This window comes from Neurospora hispaniola (assembly GCF_033458365.1).
Source record: "Neurospora hispaniola strain FGSC 10403 chromosome Unknown B0T23scaffold_3, whole genome shotgun sequence".
Taxonomy (NCBI): domain Eukaryota; kingdom Fungi; phylum Ascomycota; class Sordariomycetes; order Sordariales; family Sordariaceae; genus Neurospora; species Neurospora hispaniola.
The window spans coordinates 68,790-88,570 of record NW_026944408.1 but is presented as its reverse complement, the minus strand read 5'-3'; the positions used below and the strand labels follow the sequence as shown (position 1 = coordinate 88,570).

General features: G+C 53.3%; 5 protein-coding genes across 5 annotated transcripts; 3 read left to right on the top strand and 2 right to left on the bottom strand.

The window, feature by feature from the left end:
• Positions 1–1,789: 1,789 nt before the first annotated feature.
• On the bottom strand, positions 1,790–3,499 carry B0T23DRAFT_403157 (uncharacterized protein; the record flags this gene model as incomplete). Its single annotated transcript, XM_062838750.1, has 1 exon — positions 1,790–3,499. One exon carries the CDS (start codon positions 3,497–3,499, stop codon positions 1,790–1,792), a length of 1,710 nt encoding a protein of 569 aa, XP_062693546.1.
• An 834-nt stretch (positions 3,500–4,333) lies between these two features.
• Positions 4,334–4,834, top strand: B0T23DRAFT_403156 (uncharacterized protein; the record flags this gene model as incomplete). Its single annotated transcript, XM_062838749.1, has 3 exons — positions 4,334–4,433; positions 4,544–4,622; positions 4,696–4,834. The coding sequence occupies 3 exons, from the start codon at positions 4,334–4,336 to the stop codon at positions 4,832–4,834; spliced, it is 318 nt and encodes a 105-aa protein (XP_062693545.1).
• Positions 4,835–10,385: 5,551 nt separating this feature from the next.
• On the bottom strand, positions 10,386–14,904 carry B0T23DRAFT_375913 (DNA repair protein rad-5). Its single transcript, XM_062836915.1, has 3 exons — positions 12,916–14,904; positions 11,021–12,848; positions 10,386–10,945 (listed from the first exon to the last, which is right to left on the bottom strand). The coding sequence occupies exons 1-3, from the start codon at positions 14,675–14,677 to the stop codon at positions 10,861–10,863; spliced, it is 3,675 nt and encodes a 1,224-aa protein (XP_062693544.1). The 5' UTR covers positions 14,678–14,904; the 3' UTR covers positions 10,386–10,860.
• Positions 14,905–15,254: 350 nt separating this feature from the next.
• On the top strand, positions 15,255–16,918 carry B0T23DRAFT_439381 (Squalene/phytoene synthase; the record flags this gene model as incomplete). Its single annotated transcript, XM_062840685.1, has 2 exons — positions 15,255–15,397; positions 15,480–16,918. Coding segments are annotated over 2 exons (1,110 nt in total), but the record flags the coding sequence as incomplete, so codon positions are not given.
• Positions 16,919–17,766: 848 nt separating this feature from the next.
• Positions 17,767–19,396, top strand: B0T23DRAFT_314678 (uncharacterized protein; the record flags this gene model as incomplete). The annotated part of the gene is made up of 3 exons (XM_062834820.1): positions 17,767–18,255; positions 18,303–18,854; positions 18,908–19,396. 3 exons carry the CDS (start codon positions 17,767–17,769, stop codon positions 19,394–19,396), a joined length of 1,530 nt encoding a protein of 509 aa, XP_062693542.1.
• Positions 19,397–19,781: the final 385 nt, after the last annotated feature.

The following is a 19,781-nucleotide window of genomic DNA, read 5'->3' as shown; positions in this document are numbered from 1 at the left end:
CGGCTCATTCTTCACTGAGTTTCATTGTTCGTACACATTTCTTCTCTTTTATCAGCTTTCTTTCTTGAATGAGGGAGAATGGATAATGGGAAGCAGCGGCACATGGATTTGGCATGGCCTCCAGAGGGAGTCACAGGCCGTTGAAGCTCTCACGCAGAGTTCCACTTAAAGCCGAAGAGCAACTGTCAAACTGGCAAGAGTCTCTTCGAGCTGACTACACCTAAGGTTATCTGCTCTCTGCTCCTACCCAGCCCCTCCGCGATGACTCTGGCAATGACCTCACTATAACGTCCATAACATCAGTCTTCCTCTATCCTTCTTTCCGCCCGGAGCTATCCCCACAATGAACCCCGCGAAACCGTGGGAGAAGCGGTCCGCATTGACACTGGCAACAGCAGACTGTCGAGGTCCGGGTCAGTACTCCTGTAGTGGCACTGCCACCGCCGGTCCCGGAACTGGGCGTTCCCGCTTCCAAAATCGTGAGATTGGGAAGCTCTGTGCTCAGTGCTCCCAGGCGCACGAACGGAAGACCAGATGCTAGGTAAGTAGAGAGGGAAGTACCTCTTAACTATTGTACCACCTCCCGACAATTAGTTCCGGTATATTACGGTTTGTGGGGAAAGTTCAGGTCTTGATGACGAAATGGCGGATGCTTGTCTGGTCTTGTTCGCCAAGTAATATTCTGAGAATGATTCTTGTGTGGGTGTATGTACGCGTGTCGTCGTCCAACAGTTCATGGAGAACAGGTCAAGTGAGCTCCGATTACGGTGGCATTATCTTTCGACCTCGGCCCCCGGTTCCACATCCGTCCACTCCAACCACTCCTCCACACTTCTCATCTCTTGGCTTGACATCCGACACAGGAGGCGAAGAGACTGCTGATGTTGATCGTGACATGGATGAAGTATTTGGTTGTCGGGCTCTTGAGTCACACCACCTATTGGCATCGTGATATCCTGGCGTCAAGCATGGGCTTGATATGCAGGACGTTGACCTTGTGCGTTGGCACTCACAGCACCGATACCATGTCCAGGTTAGGTCGCTTACAGGGAGAATCGAACAGGCACACTGCTGTAATAGAGTTTACATTTCTTCACTTTATGTTGACACTCTATAGTAGTACATGGTTTCATATGCTTCATGCTTTGTATCAAAGCTACTCCAATGCTCTTCATAGCCACTCGCGGGCAGCCCATTCAATTCATTTTGATCCCCGCTCTAAACGCCAGTAAATATGCCGCTGTGTTGAAGACAGCAATGCTGATAATGAATACTACACACAAAAGTTAAACCCCAAAGAACTTTTTGACTTCCTATCCAGGCCCCAAATTTTCTTCACATCCTCCCTCGTCTAATACCCAAAAGAAGAAAAAGAAAAGACAAGAAGTAAATAAAACATGCTAAACCGAAACTTCCTGCCAGTTGCCAACCCGGTGAGTGCGTAATGTCACCTCCGCAACCTTCTCTAACCGGTGCCTGTGCAAGGGGGGGTATAATGTTGAAACCACATATAAACAAAAGAAAAGGAAAAAAAAAAAAAAAAAGGAAAAAAAAAAAAGAAGAAGAAGAAGAAGAAGAAGAAGAAGAAGAAGCACAGTCATGCGAAAGAATCGCTCGAGGCCGAAGCGGGCACCCGCCCACAGTCCAGACTCGCAAAAGTCGTAAACCAACAGCCCAAAAACCAATCAAACCCCACCTCAACTCTCACTTCAATCTGCACCCTGAACTTGCCCTTGCCCTTTCGGTGATTACCCAACCAGCGGCCAAAAGGCTTTTGCATCAGGGCTCTTCACCTCCTCTGCATCTCAGCCGATCCCCTCCTGCTAGACACGGCGCTCGACCTTCCACTTCCAGCTGCACTGCCCAGCCCGCTAGGCAACATAAGCGTGTCACTCTCCATCACCCCGTCCATCGACTCACCAGCCATCATCAGCTCCGAGTAGGCTGGCGGACTTTCGGGCACGTCCTGGTAAATGGGCGGCGCCTCGTTATCCCACGAGATGCCAATGCCTCCGCGCTCCGTAAGGATAGAAGAGAAGTGCATCCTGAGAATCCTGCCTACGCCGGTATGTGTAACCAAGTTGGGCTTGCCCACCGGCGCCCACTCCTGGCTGACCACCATCTCGACCATTAGCTGGTGTGACACCTCGTGCGACGTGGACGTGCCGGGCGCGGTCCATCGCGTGTCGCAGACTGCGGGGGAGGCATGGGATTTGGAGATGAAGTAGTCGAGTTCGAGCTCAATGTGCGAGTCTGTAGCCGAAGAGTAGGATGATTTCCAACCAGAGAAAATGGTCTTCTCGCCGATGATGCGGGTTTCGGTTCTCGGCAGGCCCTTTGGTTGCTGAGGCTGGCCATCACTGCCCTCTGCCGGGCTGGGCGGGACAGGAAGCTTGGGGGCGTGCTTCTCGCATGCTGGCGCCAGGGACTTGGAGATCTCCTCGAGCCTCCACGTCAACTTTTTGAGCTTCCAGTACTCCATCGTGCCGACCTTGGGGTTGAGCCTAGCGATCCCGTCCAGGCGGATCTGCAGCGTGTTGGTGCCCGTGGGGTGGATGTGGTGGGGGTAGTGCACGTTGGCCTTGATGTTGGTGGGAGGGAAGACGCGGATGCTGTGGTGAGGCACTTCAGAGGTGGCGAGGGATCGCTTGACGTCGAGGACCTTTTCGAGCTTGATGACTGGCTGCAAAGTGCCGTTAACCTTGGTCAGGGCCTCGGCCTTGAACTCGTAGGCGATGGAGGCCAGAGGGCCGTCCATGCTGGCTGGTAGGTGACCGTCAAGCAAAACGGAAAAGGGGAAGGAGTGCTGCCCCTTGGCAAGGACGAGAGGGTGGTCGAGGAACTGCCATTTCTTGAGCTCGGTGTACTGGTGGGTGCAATCGTGGCAGTGGTGAGTGAAAGGTCGTTTTTGTGTGACGTGGATCTGCAGTGTGGCATTGATGGACTCGACGTCTAGCAGGTCGTGGTCGTCCTTGATGTTGAGAAAGATTTGGCCGGAGACGAGCGCGCCCGTGGATGATTCTGGGTCATTGTAGAGCACGATTGGAGGCGACTCGAGTTTCCAGTCGAGAGAGGCGGGTGTGTTGGCGTGCACATCTTTGCTGGAACGGCCGAAGTGCATGCCCGGGAAGGATATCCTGTGGTGGTGATGGTCCTTTTCTTTGTGGTGATGGTGGTGGTAGTGGTGGTGGTGGTCCTTGGCGCTAACGACCTCTTTGCTCGTGTTAGTGCTAGACGCTGTGCTGGTGGTGTGTGCGCTATCCGAAGAATCGTTGGATCTTAGCAGAGGAGACATGGATCGTGGTGGCGTCGTGTTGCTGCTGTCTTCTTCTTCGCTCGAGGCAAATGCAACTCGCTCTGTGATTCCGTGGCCAACGCGAGCAGCGCCCGTCGGACTCTCGCGCCTTCGGGAAGTCTTGCCGGATTTTGTAAAGGTCGAGACCTGGAACTCCAGCGTGTTGGCCGACGACCTCAGGAAATCGACAACTCGGTGTGGCATGGTTGGTGTTGCTTACCCCTGCCGATGCGGGGGAAGGTGCGCTGTAAGTCGGGGCCTGTGTTGGGCGATGGGATTCGCTGCGAGAAGACACTCGAAGGGTCGGTCGGCTGATGTTGCGTCCCGCGAATGTTACCTTTTCCTTTGTTTCTTTCGATCGTCACAAGATCTGTCGAATCTTTTTAGGCCCAGTTGTGTGTGCCGTGGGTACGCCAGCCTTTCCCGATCCAGCTTGGTTTCGATGCACTTCGAGTCTCCAATGTCCACCAAAAACAAAAAAAAATTCCAGCAACGGTGCCCTGTTTTGTTGGCGTTGAGAGGGGTTCTGGAAAAACCTCCAGGGATCTGAATAATGCAATGACGTCGTTTCAATGTGGAAGGACGAAGTGTCTGTTCGTTTTGCTGGCCTTGACTGACCCGAGTAGCTGAGATTCGAGAAGTGTTCGTTGGGGGTGAGATATATGGTGTCTTTAAGAGCTGGAAGGTGAAATTGACGTAACACTAGAAAGTGTCCAAGTCAGTATGGCGCCACATGGAAATCCAATGACATACTCAGATCGAATGTCGAGGGAATCTCCGGTTGTACCAGATCAGCAATATAAGTAGAGTACGTACCTTGGGCAGAGACAGTTGTAAACACAAGATGAAGGGGTTGAATGCCAAATGAGACGATGGTGACTAAGGCAAAGGGGTATATAAGAGGAGAAGACCAAAATGATAACTGATCACAACAAGCAAGGCCAGGAACAAACGACATAGGGATCAAGAGGTTATAAAAGGTATGTGGATCCAGGGCAGTATTGGATGCTCCGTCAAGAGCATTTCCATCGAGTAATTATGTGTCATGTCACAAGGCCCACGAAAAGAACCACAAGGATCTGCCAGGATCTGGGCCCAACCACGGGCATGCTAACGCACAACAAGGCCGCCCTGTATTGTGGCTCCATTTTTCTCTTTGTTTCCTTCTTCCTCGGTCGCTTTCAGTGTGTTGTTGCCAAAGTCACTTGTACCTGCGGTACATGCCTCTCAACTACACTAGTACGGCAGTCTGGGCTCTCCGCGGCATCTGCTACCGGACGTCGGGACCCCACCGGAGCCATGGACCGTGTAGCGTAAGAACATGTATGTTACCATGAACGGTACCTCTACCATGTACTTTTCATCCAAGCTTCACCCGCAATTTGTCATGGCGCGGGGAGCTTTGACGAAAAGGAATTTGGAATGTGTTTCGGCAAAGGGCTGATTCATGCTCCCGCTATTCCCGTCTTCATATTAACCGGGGATTACAGTAAGCCGGGGCTTTTTGCAGGTGTCAAGGGCAGTTCAAACATCATATAAGCTACATGCATAGTACTGTAGAGTTCAAACTGTCCAAGGGACCAGCTGCTAAGTTACCATACCGTGACAGCAATGCGCTAACATGAAAAAAATGAAAATTTCACATGATGCCTTGGTTGTGGAGCAGCGACAGAGGTTGTTCATTCCCTTCAACAACTGAACCTCAATCTACAATGTGCGACTGACTCCGGCCCGCCATCCAGGTTTAGATGTACCTATCACGGCGACTTCCTTCCTCTGATTTCAGTCTGTCTTTCTCGCTACAATAGAGACTTTGGCAAGTACAAACTCCAGGGAGTCCTGACGAGTGCGACGCGGATCTGACCGGATCTGCTGTGCCCTTGGGTGATCTCCCTTAGAGGTACCTAGCACAAGATGAAGTAAAGGGGTTCTTCCTTGCTGGTTCATGTTCTTCAATTGAGCTGTGACCCTCTTGAAACTTACAAAAAGTAGTGTACACGTGTAAAACCCAACAATGACAGCAAGTCGTTGTTGCCCGACTGTTCAATTCTTCCTCCAGATTCACCCCCACCAACCAACCTAAGCCGCTGAAAGCCCTGGCGCGGATGCCCTGGAAAGTGGCGCTAACAGGTGGGTGGGCCTCTAAGTTCTTGCCTACAAAATTTGGGACTCGTAGGCTTACCCGCACATTCGTTTTCTGTAGAAGGAGTCCTTGACGTTAGCCCCAACTGAAAATTCAAGCACCGGAGACAGGCATTACGGTGGCACTCCGCTCAAGAATTTTCAGAACCTTGACGGCTGTACGGGCACGTACTCAGGTATCAGGTATGTAGGTAGGTAGTAGAGGTATCGCCTGCCTTGTTAGGTCGGGCAGCCAACGGCTTTCGATTTTTGACAAATTCCACAAATCCAGTCTCAATGGATCTTCCATCAGGTAACATTTAGGTACATAGAGATACGTACCCCCATGGAAATTCAGTGCTCTCGAGTTGTGTTTCGACCGAAAGACGCGACAATGACTTTATGGAGATCCTACCGCCGGCCAAGACCGATTCAGGGCCACCAGGCACCGCACATGGGCCTCACTCAGGTCAATGCAATAGTGGACGCGGCGGGGGAGATCTGGCACACAAACCAACCAAGATGCTGGACTGCAGCACCCCCTTTTCTTTTCCTTGAGGTTATTCGTTACGTGTTTCCATTCCCGCCCTGCCCGCTTTCCGTCCGGTGCTTCCATTACGTACCTAAGGTTTCAGCAGGCTGAAATCCGGGGAAAAGCAGCTTCTTCCCGGTGCTTCACCCACCGAGGCCAAGACTGCCGGACCTGATGTCCTTGCTCAGTTGCGTACGGTACCTCTAACAAGGCTTGTGAACCATAACACTCAGATGGTTGTGGTATACCTCCAATGACCATACCTTGCCGGTTTTGTTACCAGTGTAATTGTTGTTGTGGTTGTTTTTTTCTTTTATGCCTCTATTAAGGATATTCTCAGGGATCGCAATATCCACACTGACACCACCACTGCGGTCTACTTGCCCGACACTTCCATACGGCTGTCATTTCCCGTCACGAGCACCACGGGCACGGCATGATTGGCAGATGTCCGTCCTTGTCTATTTGGAAGATCGTTGTGCGTCCCGTACGTTTGAGCCGACGACATATACAGTGCCTTGGGTATTTCCATCGGTTGGCAAAAGCCTCAGGTCGCTGTCGTTCGCTTGCACGTGTTAGGAATGCCCCGAGATTCCCGAGCCCGAGCTGTCCGGATATTCCAGCGTCGATTCGCGCTCACCGCAGAAGGGAAGCCCTACGAACAGGAGATCTGCCACAACAGCCCTACAGGACGAGTAGGATCAGCGGATACAGTAGGAATTCACTTTCCGAAACTCTCGACTCGCGAGACAAAACTCTCCCACGGGGTTTACGTCGAGCCCCTGAAGGCCTGAACGCTGTCGCTGCCCAAAGAGGTTCCCGTGGGCCCTGGCTGCCACCGTAGGCCAAGGAGATCCACGAGATCCCTTTGCATCCGGTTCCTGTTTCGAAAACAGCGGGGATTTCACCGTATACACCGCAAACTCGCTCATCCTCTTACATGTAGGGTGGTGAAGTTCATTTTGGAAGACTTCTAGTACTGCAATATGAGAAGTGACAGAAATAGCAACACCCCGCCGAACCACATCAGATGGGTGGAACTGGGAAACGTAATGTGGTGAAGCATTAGGACGTCTGGCGATACACGTATTTTACAGATTCATTACAAAAACGGTATTTGTGCCCCAAGGCCCCCCCTCAACGAAAAAGCTAAAAGTTGACAAAGTGACAAAGCTGCAGTGCGTCCAATGTTGAGCCTCACAAAACCCAAAACGACATGTCCAGCGCATGCGGTGCATGCAGGCCGCTAATCTGTTACCTAATGGCCCGCCGTTTAGCACCCATGGCAGGCCAAACATATTGCGCCTTCAACGACCGTGGTGGTGTCACACGGCAAGTGACTCCTGGAAGCTTACTGAAAGCCAATGGTGATGATGACAAGAATGCCTGGCCTGTCGTGACTCCCACCTGGTCTTGATGACTGGTGGTGACAACGGAAGAAGACACTGCTTGCAAGCTGTCAGTCACAAAAGAGCTCGCAAAATGCACAAGAAATTACACAATGATGTTGTGGCCCACATGTTGTTTGTTGTTGCTTTTGCTTTGTTTCATGGACTCAGTAACTCCTCTTCACCTTTCGAAGATGGGCCCTTGCGGGGTTATCAGTTGGTGAAAGTCAAGGCGGGCCAGACTGTGCAACAACTGTGGTCGACCGTCAACCACGTCGTTGATGGGGATATGGGGTGCGTACCCGCGACTGGTCGTCTTATGGAGATGGTCAGTCCCCAAACTCACGTTACATAATTGCCACGGTTCATTGACAGCGCACATCTTGTATATAGTAGGTAGCGTACATAGCTTCAAGCTCACACGTTCCCCGGACGACGGACTGGAGGTGAAAACGGACACGGTCCGACAAGCCGCTTTGTGTTCAATGCTGCCGCATTCACTCAAGTCTGGGGACACGGAAACACCGCTCGCCAGGCCCAGGGCTACAAAAAGAAGTTTTCCATTATATCGAAGACCGAAATAGTCGGTGAAACCTCACCTTATGCTCACCCATTTGGTTACAAATGGCCCGTTTCAGACACCGGGTCCCATTACTCCTCAGCTACCTACATAGTTGTTACCACCACACGTGTACTGTACCTGCGTCGAATCGGCTGTCCGTGGTCGAACGGTGCCTGAACATCGCCCTCCCTCACTCAAAACCGCAAAGAGGAATTTCGGAGTCGGCCGATGACTGTGCAGGGCCTCAGCGATGGAGCACGCCGAGAAATCCTCCGCGAAAACGTAAGGGAAACATGGGGCCGCCGGGGTTCGTGACCGGGGGTGACGGGGCTAGCGGGTCCAGACAGCCGGATGCAGTCTTGGAGGGCGTCGAGTCTTCCAACGACATGTCTTGGAAGACAACCCGATGCTGTACACTGCTGAGACTTGAGCTGTGAAGACATTAGGAGCTGAAGATCTTGTCGCAGGAGGGGTTACCTAGTCTTGTGCTGTCCAACGAGAGAGATGCATCGAGGCTCTTGCAGCTCTTGCGGCTCAAAATGCTCGAGTTAATGGAAAAGGTGAGACTACCTATACACGAATTGAGGCCAACATATGTACAACAAACACTTGCAGGAAACTCGGACCAGTCGTTCATCCTGGGAATCGAAGAAAAGATTCCACTTCGAAATGACGAAACGAGCGAACCCACAAAGTCGTCACGAATCGAAACGCACGATCGAGATCGAAAATCGCAAAACTCTTCAAACCAGATGACCACCGTCTCCCTGCTCGTCTCCCTACTCCCACTGCTACGGTGCTCCAACGACCGGTCTCACCGCGACCCTCACCGTCGACAAAAGTTCAGGAAACGGCACCACACGAAGGTACACAAGTGGAACCCTGAATGTAGGTGGGTCTCTTTTGGTGGATCGAGTTAGGCTTTTCAAACAATTTTTTAGTGCACGTTATTTTCAGGCCCCACGCCGCTTTGATGTGTGGACTGCGCGCTCCCTGCCAGGAACGAGTGCACGGGCTGAGGGGTCCTTGTCCGGTTGACAGCTTGGTAGGGCGCGGTAGGGCAGAGTCAAACAACCCTTTTTTTTTTTTTTTTTTTTTTTTTCCTCCAAAGGACCTTCACGAATCAGGAAACCAGAGCAGGGAAAAGAACAAATTTCTTTCAGGGGGCTTCCTCGCCGCTCGGCGAGCGAGGTCCTTGTGTTTCTTTTTTTTTTGTTAGTGCAGCAAAAAGGGAAAAAGAATGCGGTTGACAACTCAAGCCGAGGGTAACCGAAGAAATCTCGAAACAGTCCATGTGATTCGGCTCAAGCAAACACCCGCAATTTTGGAATTTCAACGACATCCGATGTCCCTCGAGTAATGATGATGGATCCCAGCTCAAATGACATGGCAACAGGGCAAGAAAAGGGGCTAACAAAACAAAGGACCCATCCTCCACCAAGCGAAGAGGTCTGGATGCGACGCTAACTGCTCACTTGTTGTCAGATATTTTGTCAAGCTGTCGGCGTCGAGCCGCGCAAGCAAGCTGCTAGTACGTAAACGCAAAAGCCGCAGAGCCGCAGGACCGCGACGACCGTCGAACCAAACACCGCAACTTCATGACGACTGCAAGGTACATACCGTACGCTGTCGACACGCACATGAGAACCACCAGCATGAGACACGCCTGCAGCCGAGCTCGTGTCCTGATTCGTAGCTTACGAGGAGGACCTTGACGGCATACTGGAAACTTGCGATCAAGTCTTGTTTCCGTCCTTGGACCGAAGGTCATCACGACCCCAACGTTACACCGCGCGGACAAGTCTTCCAGAACATGTTTCTTTCAGCCACCCGACGGCAACCGACGTCCCCATGTCCGCCAACGGCAACCAACCAGCCACGCACGCGGCTCATGCCACCAACGACGGCCGCCATGCAGGACACCCAAATTCTTGCCAACGGGAGCCGGCGGGTGATTGACCCGGATATGCCTGATCCGAGTGGCATGCAACTGAAGGCGGCCCGGCGGGTTGTAGCGGAGCAAGCTGGACAGCTGGAATTGCCTCGCCTGTCACGCTGTAGGATTTGGCTCGCCACCGGACGCCAGCTGGAAGATTCTTCGTTAACTGATATGTTTGTTGGTTGTCGTTCCGTTGGCTGTAGCGATCTTCTCCGAGGACATCGATGAGCATGCTGCACACTGACGAAACACTTTCAAGCGAAAGGGAACCTTGACGGCCTGGCTCATTATCCAGTGGCGCCATGCATGTCGTACCTCGAACCTGTTCTTGATGTGGATTGCATTAGCAACTTTCTTGCCCATATGTGCCAGCCCCTTCTCCATCTACCTCTACGGTCCATGTTCCAGAAAGATGTCCTCATTTACATCATCAAGCATACCCGTCTCCAGTCCGCACAACGAAATGCAAGCCGTTAAGCCCACCGAATATCTTCGAATACAGTGTATGGGAGTACCGCTGAAGCCTACTCGGAAACACAACGGCTAGAGTCCCTCTGGGATATCTCTATCCAGGCATTACCTGAAAATTGAGTTTCAAGGTGTAATAAAGATGCTCGGGCGCGTAGTAAGCGTATACATAAGGTATAATGTCAAAGGTTTCAAGTCCAAGGTTTCAATAATTATGTCAGGGACAAGGCACCTTGGTTAATCAACTTTGATGGCGACAATCATACCTCTACCTAACGACCCGACCATCCAGTTTTCCCAAACTCAGAAGTTTCCACGCTGTCCCCGTAGTCGTAGTCACCTACATCCCGGGTGACCTGCTTGCTGCCAACGTTGAAATTGGGGCTCTGGTATGCGCGATTCTATTGCTATATAGACCTGAGATGGCCCTATGTACGAGATAGGTAAGTATACGGACGCCCCTGCATGCAAGAAAAGGACCTCGGGACGCCTAACAACGAAAATGGATTGGATTGCAGTTTCCCCTGACATCCGGCATCATACATATCGATACGCTTAGTCTGAGCTCAACAGCTCCTTGATATCCTCGATCCTCTGCATCTTCTTTTCCTCGTCTGACATCATCCCCAGTGATGTTGCTCTGCAGTCAAGTTAGGTCAGCCTTTTACCTCCCTCCACTCAATGTCATCAAGTCACTGATCGGGGACAAACTCACATAAACTTCTTCCTCTCCTGCACCCGCAGCATCCTCATTTCCACACTCTGTTTCACTATAAATCGATAAACCCTCACCTCATCCTCTTGCCCCATGCGATGCACACGATCAATCGCCTGCGCCTCCACCGCAAAGGACCACCACGGGTCCATCATGTAGACCCTCTTGGCACTGGTCAGGTTCAACCCGACACCACCGGCTTTGAGACTGAGAAGCAAAACGCAAAACTTGTTGGTGGATTGAAACTCGGTAAGAACAGCGGCGCGCGCCTTCTGGGACATGGACCCATCCAGCCGAAGAAAAAAGATTTTGTGACGTGTGAGGGCGGAGGATATCAGCGAGAGAAAGGACGTGAATTGGGAGATTACTAGGGACTTCATTTTGGGGTGCTCTTGGCGCAAGGTGCGGAGGTGCGAGATTAGAGCGACAATTTTGGCGCTGGAGTCATTGGCGCCCACGCGTTGTAGGGAGATGCGCGGCTCGGGACTTGCCCCTGGGGTAGAGGATGTCTCCAGGTCATCATCGTGGCGGATGACTTCGAAGATGTCGCGGATGTTGATGTGCTCGCGACATTGGAAACACCGCGGGACCTCGTTACGGTCGGTTTGATGTTTGATATAGTCGAGCAGACATTTCTTGCACGCAGAGTGCCAGCATCCTGTCACGGCCTGGTCAATCATTGGTTCTTCGGCGCAGATGGGGCATTCGTTGACTGCTTCGTCACGGATCTGTCTAAGAACGTGAGCGCCGAAGTTGTTGTTGGTTTCGGAGGCGTCGTCTGTGGTGGCGGTGAAGCGCTCGATCAGAGTTTGGAGGTCCATATCGTCTGCCAACCCCGCCGCAACGTCAGCGGCCATATTGGCTTCCTCCTCATCAGCGAGGATTTCCTGGTTGCGAACAAGCACAGGGTGGCAGCAGGACTGCCGGAGCCGCAAGATCTGTGCGAAAATGGAGGTAAACGCCTTCATGACGGTGCCGGCCTGCATATTGTCAAAGAACGTTCGCTTGGCGCGGTTGAAGACGTAGTCGTAGACTGCCCTTTCAGGCTCGGAGAGTTCGATGTCGACGATCTCGATGTGTTTGGGCGGAAGCGGAACAAGGAACTGGCCATCGGGGGTCTTCATGTCTTTGGTGCGGCGCATGACGAGCGGTTCGAGGACGGTTTGGACGACGTCTAAGGCGCGGACAAAGTTCTTGGACTCAAAGGGGACGGTGATGAATGTCCGCCAGAAGGAAAAATTGTTCCATGGCTCAACGCGTAGGAAACGGACAAGGCTGAAGAGGTCTTCGAGACGATTGACAATGGGGGTTCCGGTGAGGACCCAGCGGTGTTCGGCGGCGATTTCGTAGCATGCGCGGGAGGTCTTGGCTTGGCGGTTCTTGATATTATGTGCTTCGTCCAGAATGACACGGAAGAAGTTGAGGGAGAAAATCCCGCGGCTGCTGAGTCTGTCTCCATTCTTGGTGGTGAGTTGGGTAAACTCGGAGAGGACGACTCCATAGCTGGTGATGATCACGTCTGGAGCGTTGGCCGCGTTGGCTTCGCAGCACATGGTCACCAGATCGACATTCTTTTCCGCCCCGTAGTACATCATGGTCTTGAAAGTGCCCTCCTTGGAAGCATTTTCAGCTTCGCTTTGCCATTGCGCCAGCAAGGACATGGGGGCAACCACAAGGGTTGTGCACGGAGCGTCAACGGTGGTCTTCTGTCCAGAGACTGTTGGTAGACGTGGGAGGTTGTTGACCGAGGTAGGGCCAGCCTCCCGCGCCTTGATGGCTACTTCGGATCGGTGTGAATGAATCAGAGAAAGCATCTGGATGGTTTTGCCTGCAATACACGACTGTGAGCTGGAGATAAGGTCAGAGAAACAACAAAAAATAAAAGGCAAACTCACCAAGTCCCATTTCGTCAGCCAAGATTCCACCAAGACAATGCTGCTCTTGCTTGGGGAAGTCCAGTGACAGATCGCCAGAGTATGGGTTGACGTAAAAGCAGGGCTGGTCAGGAACCACAGGTAGGTCCTTATCGTCATGGTCCTTGGTCGGCCACATGTACTCTTCCCATAAGGGATGCATGGATGTTTCGCGGTCTTCTGTTCGCTGGTTCTTCTCCTTGGCCAGCATCCAGTACAGCGACTGCTTCTGGTATGGACGCAAGGTCATGGCGAAGGTGTCAGCTGGTTCAGCTTCGGGGGTGCTAAAGTCGAAGGATTGGGCCTTCTTGTACAGCGCGTCGAGTTGGTCTTGCTCGAGCTCCTGGCCCTCTTCAGCCTCTTCGGGGGGAGAAGCTGATCCGTTAGTGTTATGGTCCCCAGCCTTGGCCTTGTCCATCGCCTTCTTCTCGGCCGAATCTGCTGCTTCAAGAAGGTCTTTCCTGGCGTCCTTGGCGGCAGCGGCGTTGCCTCGAGACGGAACAATGTTGATCTCTTGAAACAGTCTGACAAGCGCCACTTGTCTCAGCCGCAGGTCCTTCTCTTCTGTTGTCTCGTCTTTCTCGTGGAACCCGGCAGCCCTATTGTCGGCTAGTTGGAGGGTTCTCCCCAAGAAGGCAGACCGTAGCATGTAGCACTTGAGCTGCAAGAAGACGGTCTCGTTCGTTCGTAGTCGCTCGGGCGCGTAAACACAGATGCCTTCGAATCTGCAGATGTCCTGGTCTATTAGTGTCGACACCCAGTTGGCTGTGTCTTTGGCTAGACGGCCGAGTTCCCTGCCACTGGCGTCGTTGAAGCGGACTATGACATCGACGCGTTTGGCAGCCGCCGCGCTGACTCGTGGTATGGACTGCGGGGTGCCAGGCTTAGTCTGCCCTTTTCTTGCAACGGTGGGTGGTTGGATCTTTTGGCGCTCAATCTTGACGCTGTCACCGTGTCTGAGGAGGCCTGTCCCGCTTCTGGTAGCCCATCCCTCAACACCAAATGCGCCGACGTAGCGGGCCTCTGGCATTGATGGGAAAACCTTTGTTGGTGCGTTCAATTGCGGCTGTGGTTGGGCTTGAGCGTGCGACCGCGAGCGTGCTTGTGATGTTGATGATTTCTTGGGAGACTGACCTCCTACAACCAGGGGCGAATGCGAGTTGACTTTGACGGGAGGCGCCCGGTGTAGCTTCTTCCATGTTCCGTCCAGGTACATGTTGACGGCTCTTTCGATGTTGTTGCCGCAGTTCTTGCTGATGACGTGGAGGATATCGGACGCAACTTTTTCGCCAACAAAGGCTTCGAATGTGTCTTTGTCGAACGCCAGCTGGGGGGACTCGACCACTGGGGGTGCCACGTCCCGCGGCGTCGCGATCGGAGTATCGACGTCTTTCAAGAGATATCCTTTTCTGGGGTCTGGTTTGGGCATGTCGTTGAGCCAGGGAGCACATATCTTCGTGGCGTGGGGCGTTAGGGTGCCATGGTCTGTGAAGAATCTTGGGCGTTCTTCGTCGTCGTCGTCATTGTCGTGATTGTCGTCCGCATCTTTGGAAACTCGTGGCTGGACTTCATTGTTTGGGTCTTGGAGGAGTTTCTTCCTGGGTGGTGAGCTCGGGGGAGCACTGAACTGGGGAGACGAGCTGGGGCCGGCAACGACATGGTCCGAATCACCCTGGTCGCCCAGGAACCGGCGCTTCTTGGAGGGAGGCTCGTTGGTGAAGTCCATGGTGTCGTGTCGGTCCATCCAGGTGTTGGTTGTTCAGCCCATTAGGTTCAAGGTAGGTAACGAAGTAGTCGTACCACTGGTGTACACTACGGTATCAGTCAGCTACTGTCACCCAACCGACTCGGAATGCACCAACTGCAATGGTGAACTTCAGTGTTGCGCCCGTAAGACGCGACTGTGCCGTGGCAACCGTGAAACTTTGGCGTGCATTCGTTTCCGCCTTCCCGCTGTCAGGTGATTACGCGCCACCCTAGGTAGGTAATTACGCCCTCTGCAGTGTCGGGTACATCTGATATGGAAAGCCAGAAGCTTGGGCCACTGAAGCCATTTAATGCCGTCATCGCTGCTAACCATAAAGGCTTTAGAGGCGCCGCGCTTGTGATGCTGAGGGGCGCAGCGTAACATGGTCCCAGCGAATTGTCAAATCAACATGTCCTGTCGTCGTCGTCGGCTTGTCTTCCTCCCCGCCGCTGCCGAGGTTGTCTTGTCTCTTGTTACAGTGAGAGATGTGAACCAATTTGGGACAGCGGGGAAAACAGTACCGCTTCTTTGATCATGATATCCCCTCGAGCGGCAGGTTGTTGTCATGGCCTGAGGCGGGCACCTGTACGGCCCCGTCTACGTCTCCAGCCTCAGAGGCCTTCGTGGCAGCCTTCCCTCCCCGGACGAGGCCTCGCGACAGTCACAGACGGCGACGTCGAAAAGGCCCGTCAGTACTGTGAGAACCAGCTCAAGTCTGTCTCTGCCTTCCCTCCCCATACCTAGCTATTCTTCCCACTTGCCCTTCCTTCTCTGCTAACTCTTTCTCTCCCCACCCCAGACATGGTGACTACGAAGCTTTTCTCCTCCGACAATTCGTCCCTCTTTCCTCTCGGGACGCCTACAACGCTCTCCGTACCCTGAACCTCGAACTTGCCCGTCTCCCAGAGACCGTCTCCAACCCGACCATCGCACGCATGCGCATGTCCTTCTGGCGTGAAACCGTGAATAGCGTCTTCGCCGGCAACCCCCCACGCGAGCCCATCTCCATCCTCCTCCACCAAGCCATACAAGACCTCAAAGCCCGCGCCGGCCCCAGCAGCGCTAGCTCTCTCAAGTTCTGGCTCCTACGCTTGATCAACACGCGCGAGCAACACATGGAAAACAGGCCCTTTGTCAGCTTGAACTCGCTGGAAGACTACGCCGAGAATACGTACGCGACGCTAATGTATATGACCTTGGCTTCCATGCCTTTGCGATCAGTACATATGGACCACCTGGCTAGTCACATCGGCAAGGCGTGCGGCATCGTAGCCACACTACGCGGCATTCCCGTTCTCGCCGCTCCATCGCAGCCCATCCAGGGTCCGGCTGGGAGCGTGGGCAACACCCGGCATCCCGCCCTGCTACTACCCCTCGATGTGATGGCTGAGGTGGGGGTCAGAGAAGAAGATGTCTTTCGCCACGGACCCAACGCTGAGGGACTGCAGGATTCCGTGTTCAAGGTGGCTACCAGGGCCAATGACCATTTGATTACGGCGAGGGAGATGTTGAAGAACTTGAAGGCCGGGGAAGAGGTGGGCCATGAATATGAGCATGAGGGAGAACAAGAGCATGTCTACTCCAGCGGTGGGGTCGACGCCACACAAGCTGATATCAAGAGGGGGTTTGGGGTGCTGTTGGAAGCAGTCCCGGCTGCCGATTACTTGGAAAGGTTGGAGAAGGCTGATTTCGACCCGTTCAAAGTCAAGGCGAGCTGGAAGCTTCCCTGGAGGTTGTGGCGTGCTCTGAAGACACAGCACATTTGAGTCCTCTGTTTGTGCCGTATCCGAGGCCAACGAGCCACAATCGAGATTCTTCTTTCCATCACGTCTCGTACTCTTGGTGCTGACCGTCTGTGACGACACAGGATCGATCTCGATCAAGACCGCGAGCGTACACTCCGTGACTATCGCTTAGCCCGATTATCATGAATAGGCAAAAGTCTGCAATCGTCGACAGCATCAGCCCAGGTCTTCTTGTCCCTTTGAAACGGCTCGAAGCGTCCTCGAGGCAAAGTGTTGACATGGTCTCGGTAGGACCATCGTACGACAGAGAGGCACATGACCCCATTGCAGAGGGTGGTAGTTGAAAGCACAACATCCAACACCAAGCCCGATATTGCTTGCAATCTGGGGCATAGCAACCACTTTATAAGAGCGTTCCGTGTGGCGTGTTCTCGCCGGTCCTGAGTAGTGGGAACATGGGTAGCGGCTACATTTCAGCCTATTCTTAGGTACCTACCTACCTCTGCGAACACCCAAACCATCTTCGTTCAGGCCCAATTAACTCCAAGCTCACCCACCAACTTCTAGCCTATCATCGAGAATCAAGACCGTCGTTCGCGATCGGTTCTTAAAACAGCGAGTGGCTCTGCGGCTTGCTCTTCCGTCGAAGGATTTCCAGTGCAGGGCTGGCATCTCGCTAGTATTTCTAGCCGCCCTCGCCTCGGTCTCATCAAGAATCCTCGACAAGGTAGCAGGGTCGCATTGACAGGTGCCGACGCGTGTCCTCTGTCCATATTCCGTACAAACTTTTGTTTCAACATCATCAGCCCAAGATGCCAAGAGCTTGGAATGACTGCTGAACATGTTCATCAATCTTGGCATATGTGAAGGAAGCAATCTGTAGGCTGATATGTTAGCCGGACCAATCACTGGCGAACTTGCACACACTGCCTCCCTCCGAATCTCTAATCCGCAACGGCTCGACGGGATCCCTACAGTCACATAATCCTCCGCATCAAATACTCCACGGTCAAAGACCGCCGAGACGGCTCAGTGACCAACCTTCGGGGAGCTTGATGCCGTGGTTCTTGCGTTATAACCCCCGCACTTCATTAAGTCCAGCCGTGGAAGCTGGAAGGGCCTGATGTTCATCCCATTCCTTAACGTCTCCTGTGTGCCAAAACGGGAAAGAACAGAAACAGCTCCGATAGGCCAATATCTTTGTGACCGGTTCGACAAGATGAAGCACTCACCAAGCTATATCATCCCTAGTGAGCTGCCTTCCGTACATCGCCAGGCTTCAAACTTGGTCGTCCCATCCCACTAAATAGGTTTTTACTCTGATTCAGTACCTCGTCCATCATGTGGCTTCCACTCACCCTGCTCACTGCCACGGCGGCCCCCATCCTCGCCAACCCCCTAACCTCTCCACTCAACAAGCGTGCCGCCATCGACGACTGCCTCAAATCTGCCGGCGTCCCAGCCGATGCTCAAGGCTCCTCCGACTGGCGTGCCGACGTCAACCCTTTCAACCAGCGCCTGCCCTACACGCCAGTAGCCATCGCGGTCCCTACCACCATTGAACACATCCAAGGTGCCGTCTCCTGTGCCGCCAAGCTGGGAATTAAAGTTACCCCCAAGTCAGGAGGGCACAGTTATGCTTCGTTTGGTCTGGGCGGAGAGAACGGGCATCTGGTCGTGGAGTTGGATCGCATGTCGAAGGTGACGCTGGATTCGACGACGAATATCGCAGATGTTCAAGCGGGAGCGAGACTGGGGCATGTGGCGACGGAGCTGTATAAACAGGGCCAAAGAGCTTTCTCGCATGGGACTTGTCCTGGGTACGTTTTCGTCTCGTGTACCCCTGCTTCTTGGCCCGGCCGTTGCTAAATACCTAGGAGGGAAACAGAGTCGGGGTAGGAGGCCACTCCCTCCATGGCGGCTTCGGCTTTTCCTCGCACACCTACGGTCTTGCAGCAGACTGGATCGCCGCCGCCACAGTCGTCCTCGCCAACAGTACTGTAGTTACCGCATCGCCAACCGAGAACCCGGACCTCTTCTGGGCTTTGCGTGGCGCTGGGTCCAACTTTGGCATCGTGGCTTCCTTCAAGTTCAACACCTTCGCTGCGCCCTCGCAAGTAACGGCTTTTCAGATTAACTTGCCCTGGAACTCAGCGTCGTCGATTGCATCCGGCTGGGGGAAACTCCAGGACTGGTTGGCGGCTGGCAATATGCCGAAGGAGATGAACATGAGGGTCTTCGGCTCGCCGAGTCAGACGCAACTTCAGGGCTTGTATCACGGGAGTAGCTCGGCGCTGAGGACGGCTGTGCAGCCCCTGTTGAGCACTCTGGGAGCGAGCTTGAGCAATGCGCAGCAGTACGACTGGATGGGAGCGTTTACTTATTATACATATGGCGGCACGGTGGACGTTACGCATCCTTACAACACCGTAGGTTCCCTCTCCTTCCTTTCTTCCTCCTCCAGCAACTAATCTTTTGCCAGGTCGAAACCTTCTACTCCAAATCGCTCGTTACCACCGCCCTCCCTTCCGCGGCTCTGAACTCCGTCGCCAACTACTGGATCAACACCGCCAAGCGCGTCTCGCGCGACTGGTTCATCATCATCGACATGCACGGCGGTCCCAAGTCCGCCATCACCTCCTCCACCACCAATTCCGCCAACTACACGAGCTCTTACGCCTATCGCGCCCCGGAATACCTCTTTCTTTATGAGCTCTATGATCGTGTGATCTTTGGAAGCTATCCCAGCAACGGATTCAGCTTCCTAGATGGATGGGTGAAGAGCTTCACGGACAACATGAAACAGGAGCAGTGGGGAATGTACATTAACTACGCGGATCCCACGATGAAGAGGGCCGAGGCCGTGGGGAACTATTACCGTAGTAGCCTTAGCAGGCTGCAGAAGGTGAAGGCGCAGTACGATCCGAACGAGGTTTTCTACTACCCGCAAAGTGTTGAGCCGGCCAAGTAGGCTGGGACGGGAAGATGGGAGGGGGATGCATGAGAGCGAGAGTGAATGGAGTATTGGCCCTCCGTTGAGACGTCGAGCTCGTGGGTGTGTACAAGGTAGTAAGGAAGTGCAGCGTCAAAGAAAGATTCTTCACAACTACCCATCTTGGCCTTCACGGGTTGTTGCTTCGCTTGCTCATGAAAAATGTTTGTTTATATTCGTTACAACGGCCGATGGCGATATCGGTGGATAGAGGTAACAACATGCCGGTTTTCCACTATGGAAATTCGGCTTAGAAGGACTGTAGTAGCTCGGTAATTGCCCTACTTAGGTAGGTATGGTTGAAGTCCCAACCTACCTCTACGCTTTTAAGCACTAAAGCATATTCGTTTACACATAACAGCGA

Excerpts from the sequence above, each read along its gene's own strand:
- B0T23DRAFT_375913 (XM_062836915.1), bottom strand. The coding sequence starts at position 14,677 with ATGGACCGACACGACACCATGGACTTCACCAACGAGCCTCCCTCCAAG. Across the intron at positions 12,849-12,915 it reads GGCTGACGAAATGGGACTTG|GCAAAACCATCCAGATGCTT; the intron begins GTGAGTTTGCCT and ends CGTGTATTGCAG. Across the intron at positions 10,946-11,020 it reads CAGGAGAGGAAGAAGTTTAT|AGCAACATCACTGGGGATGA; the intron begins GTGAGTTTGTCC and ends ACTTGACTGCAG.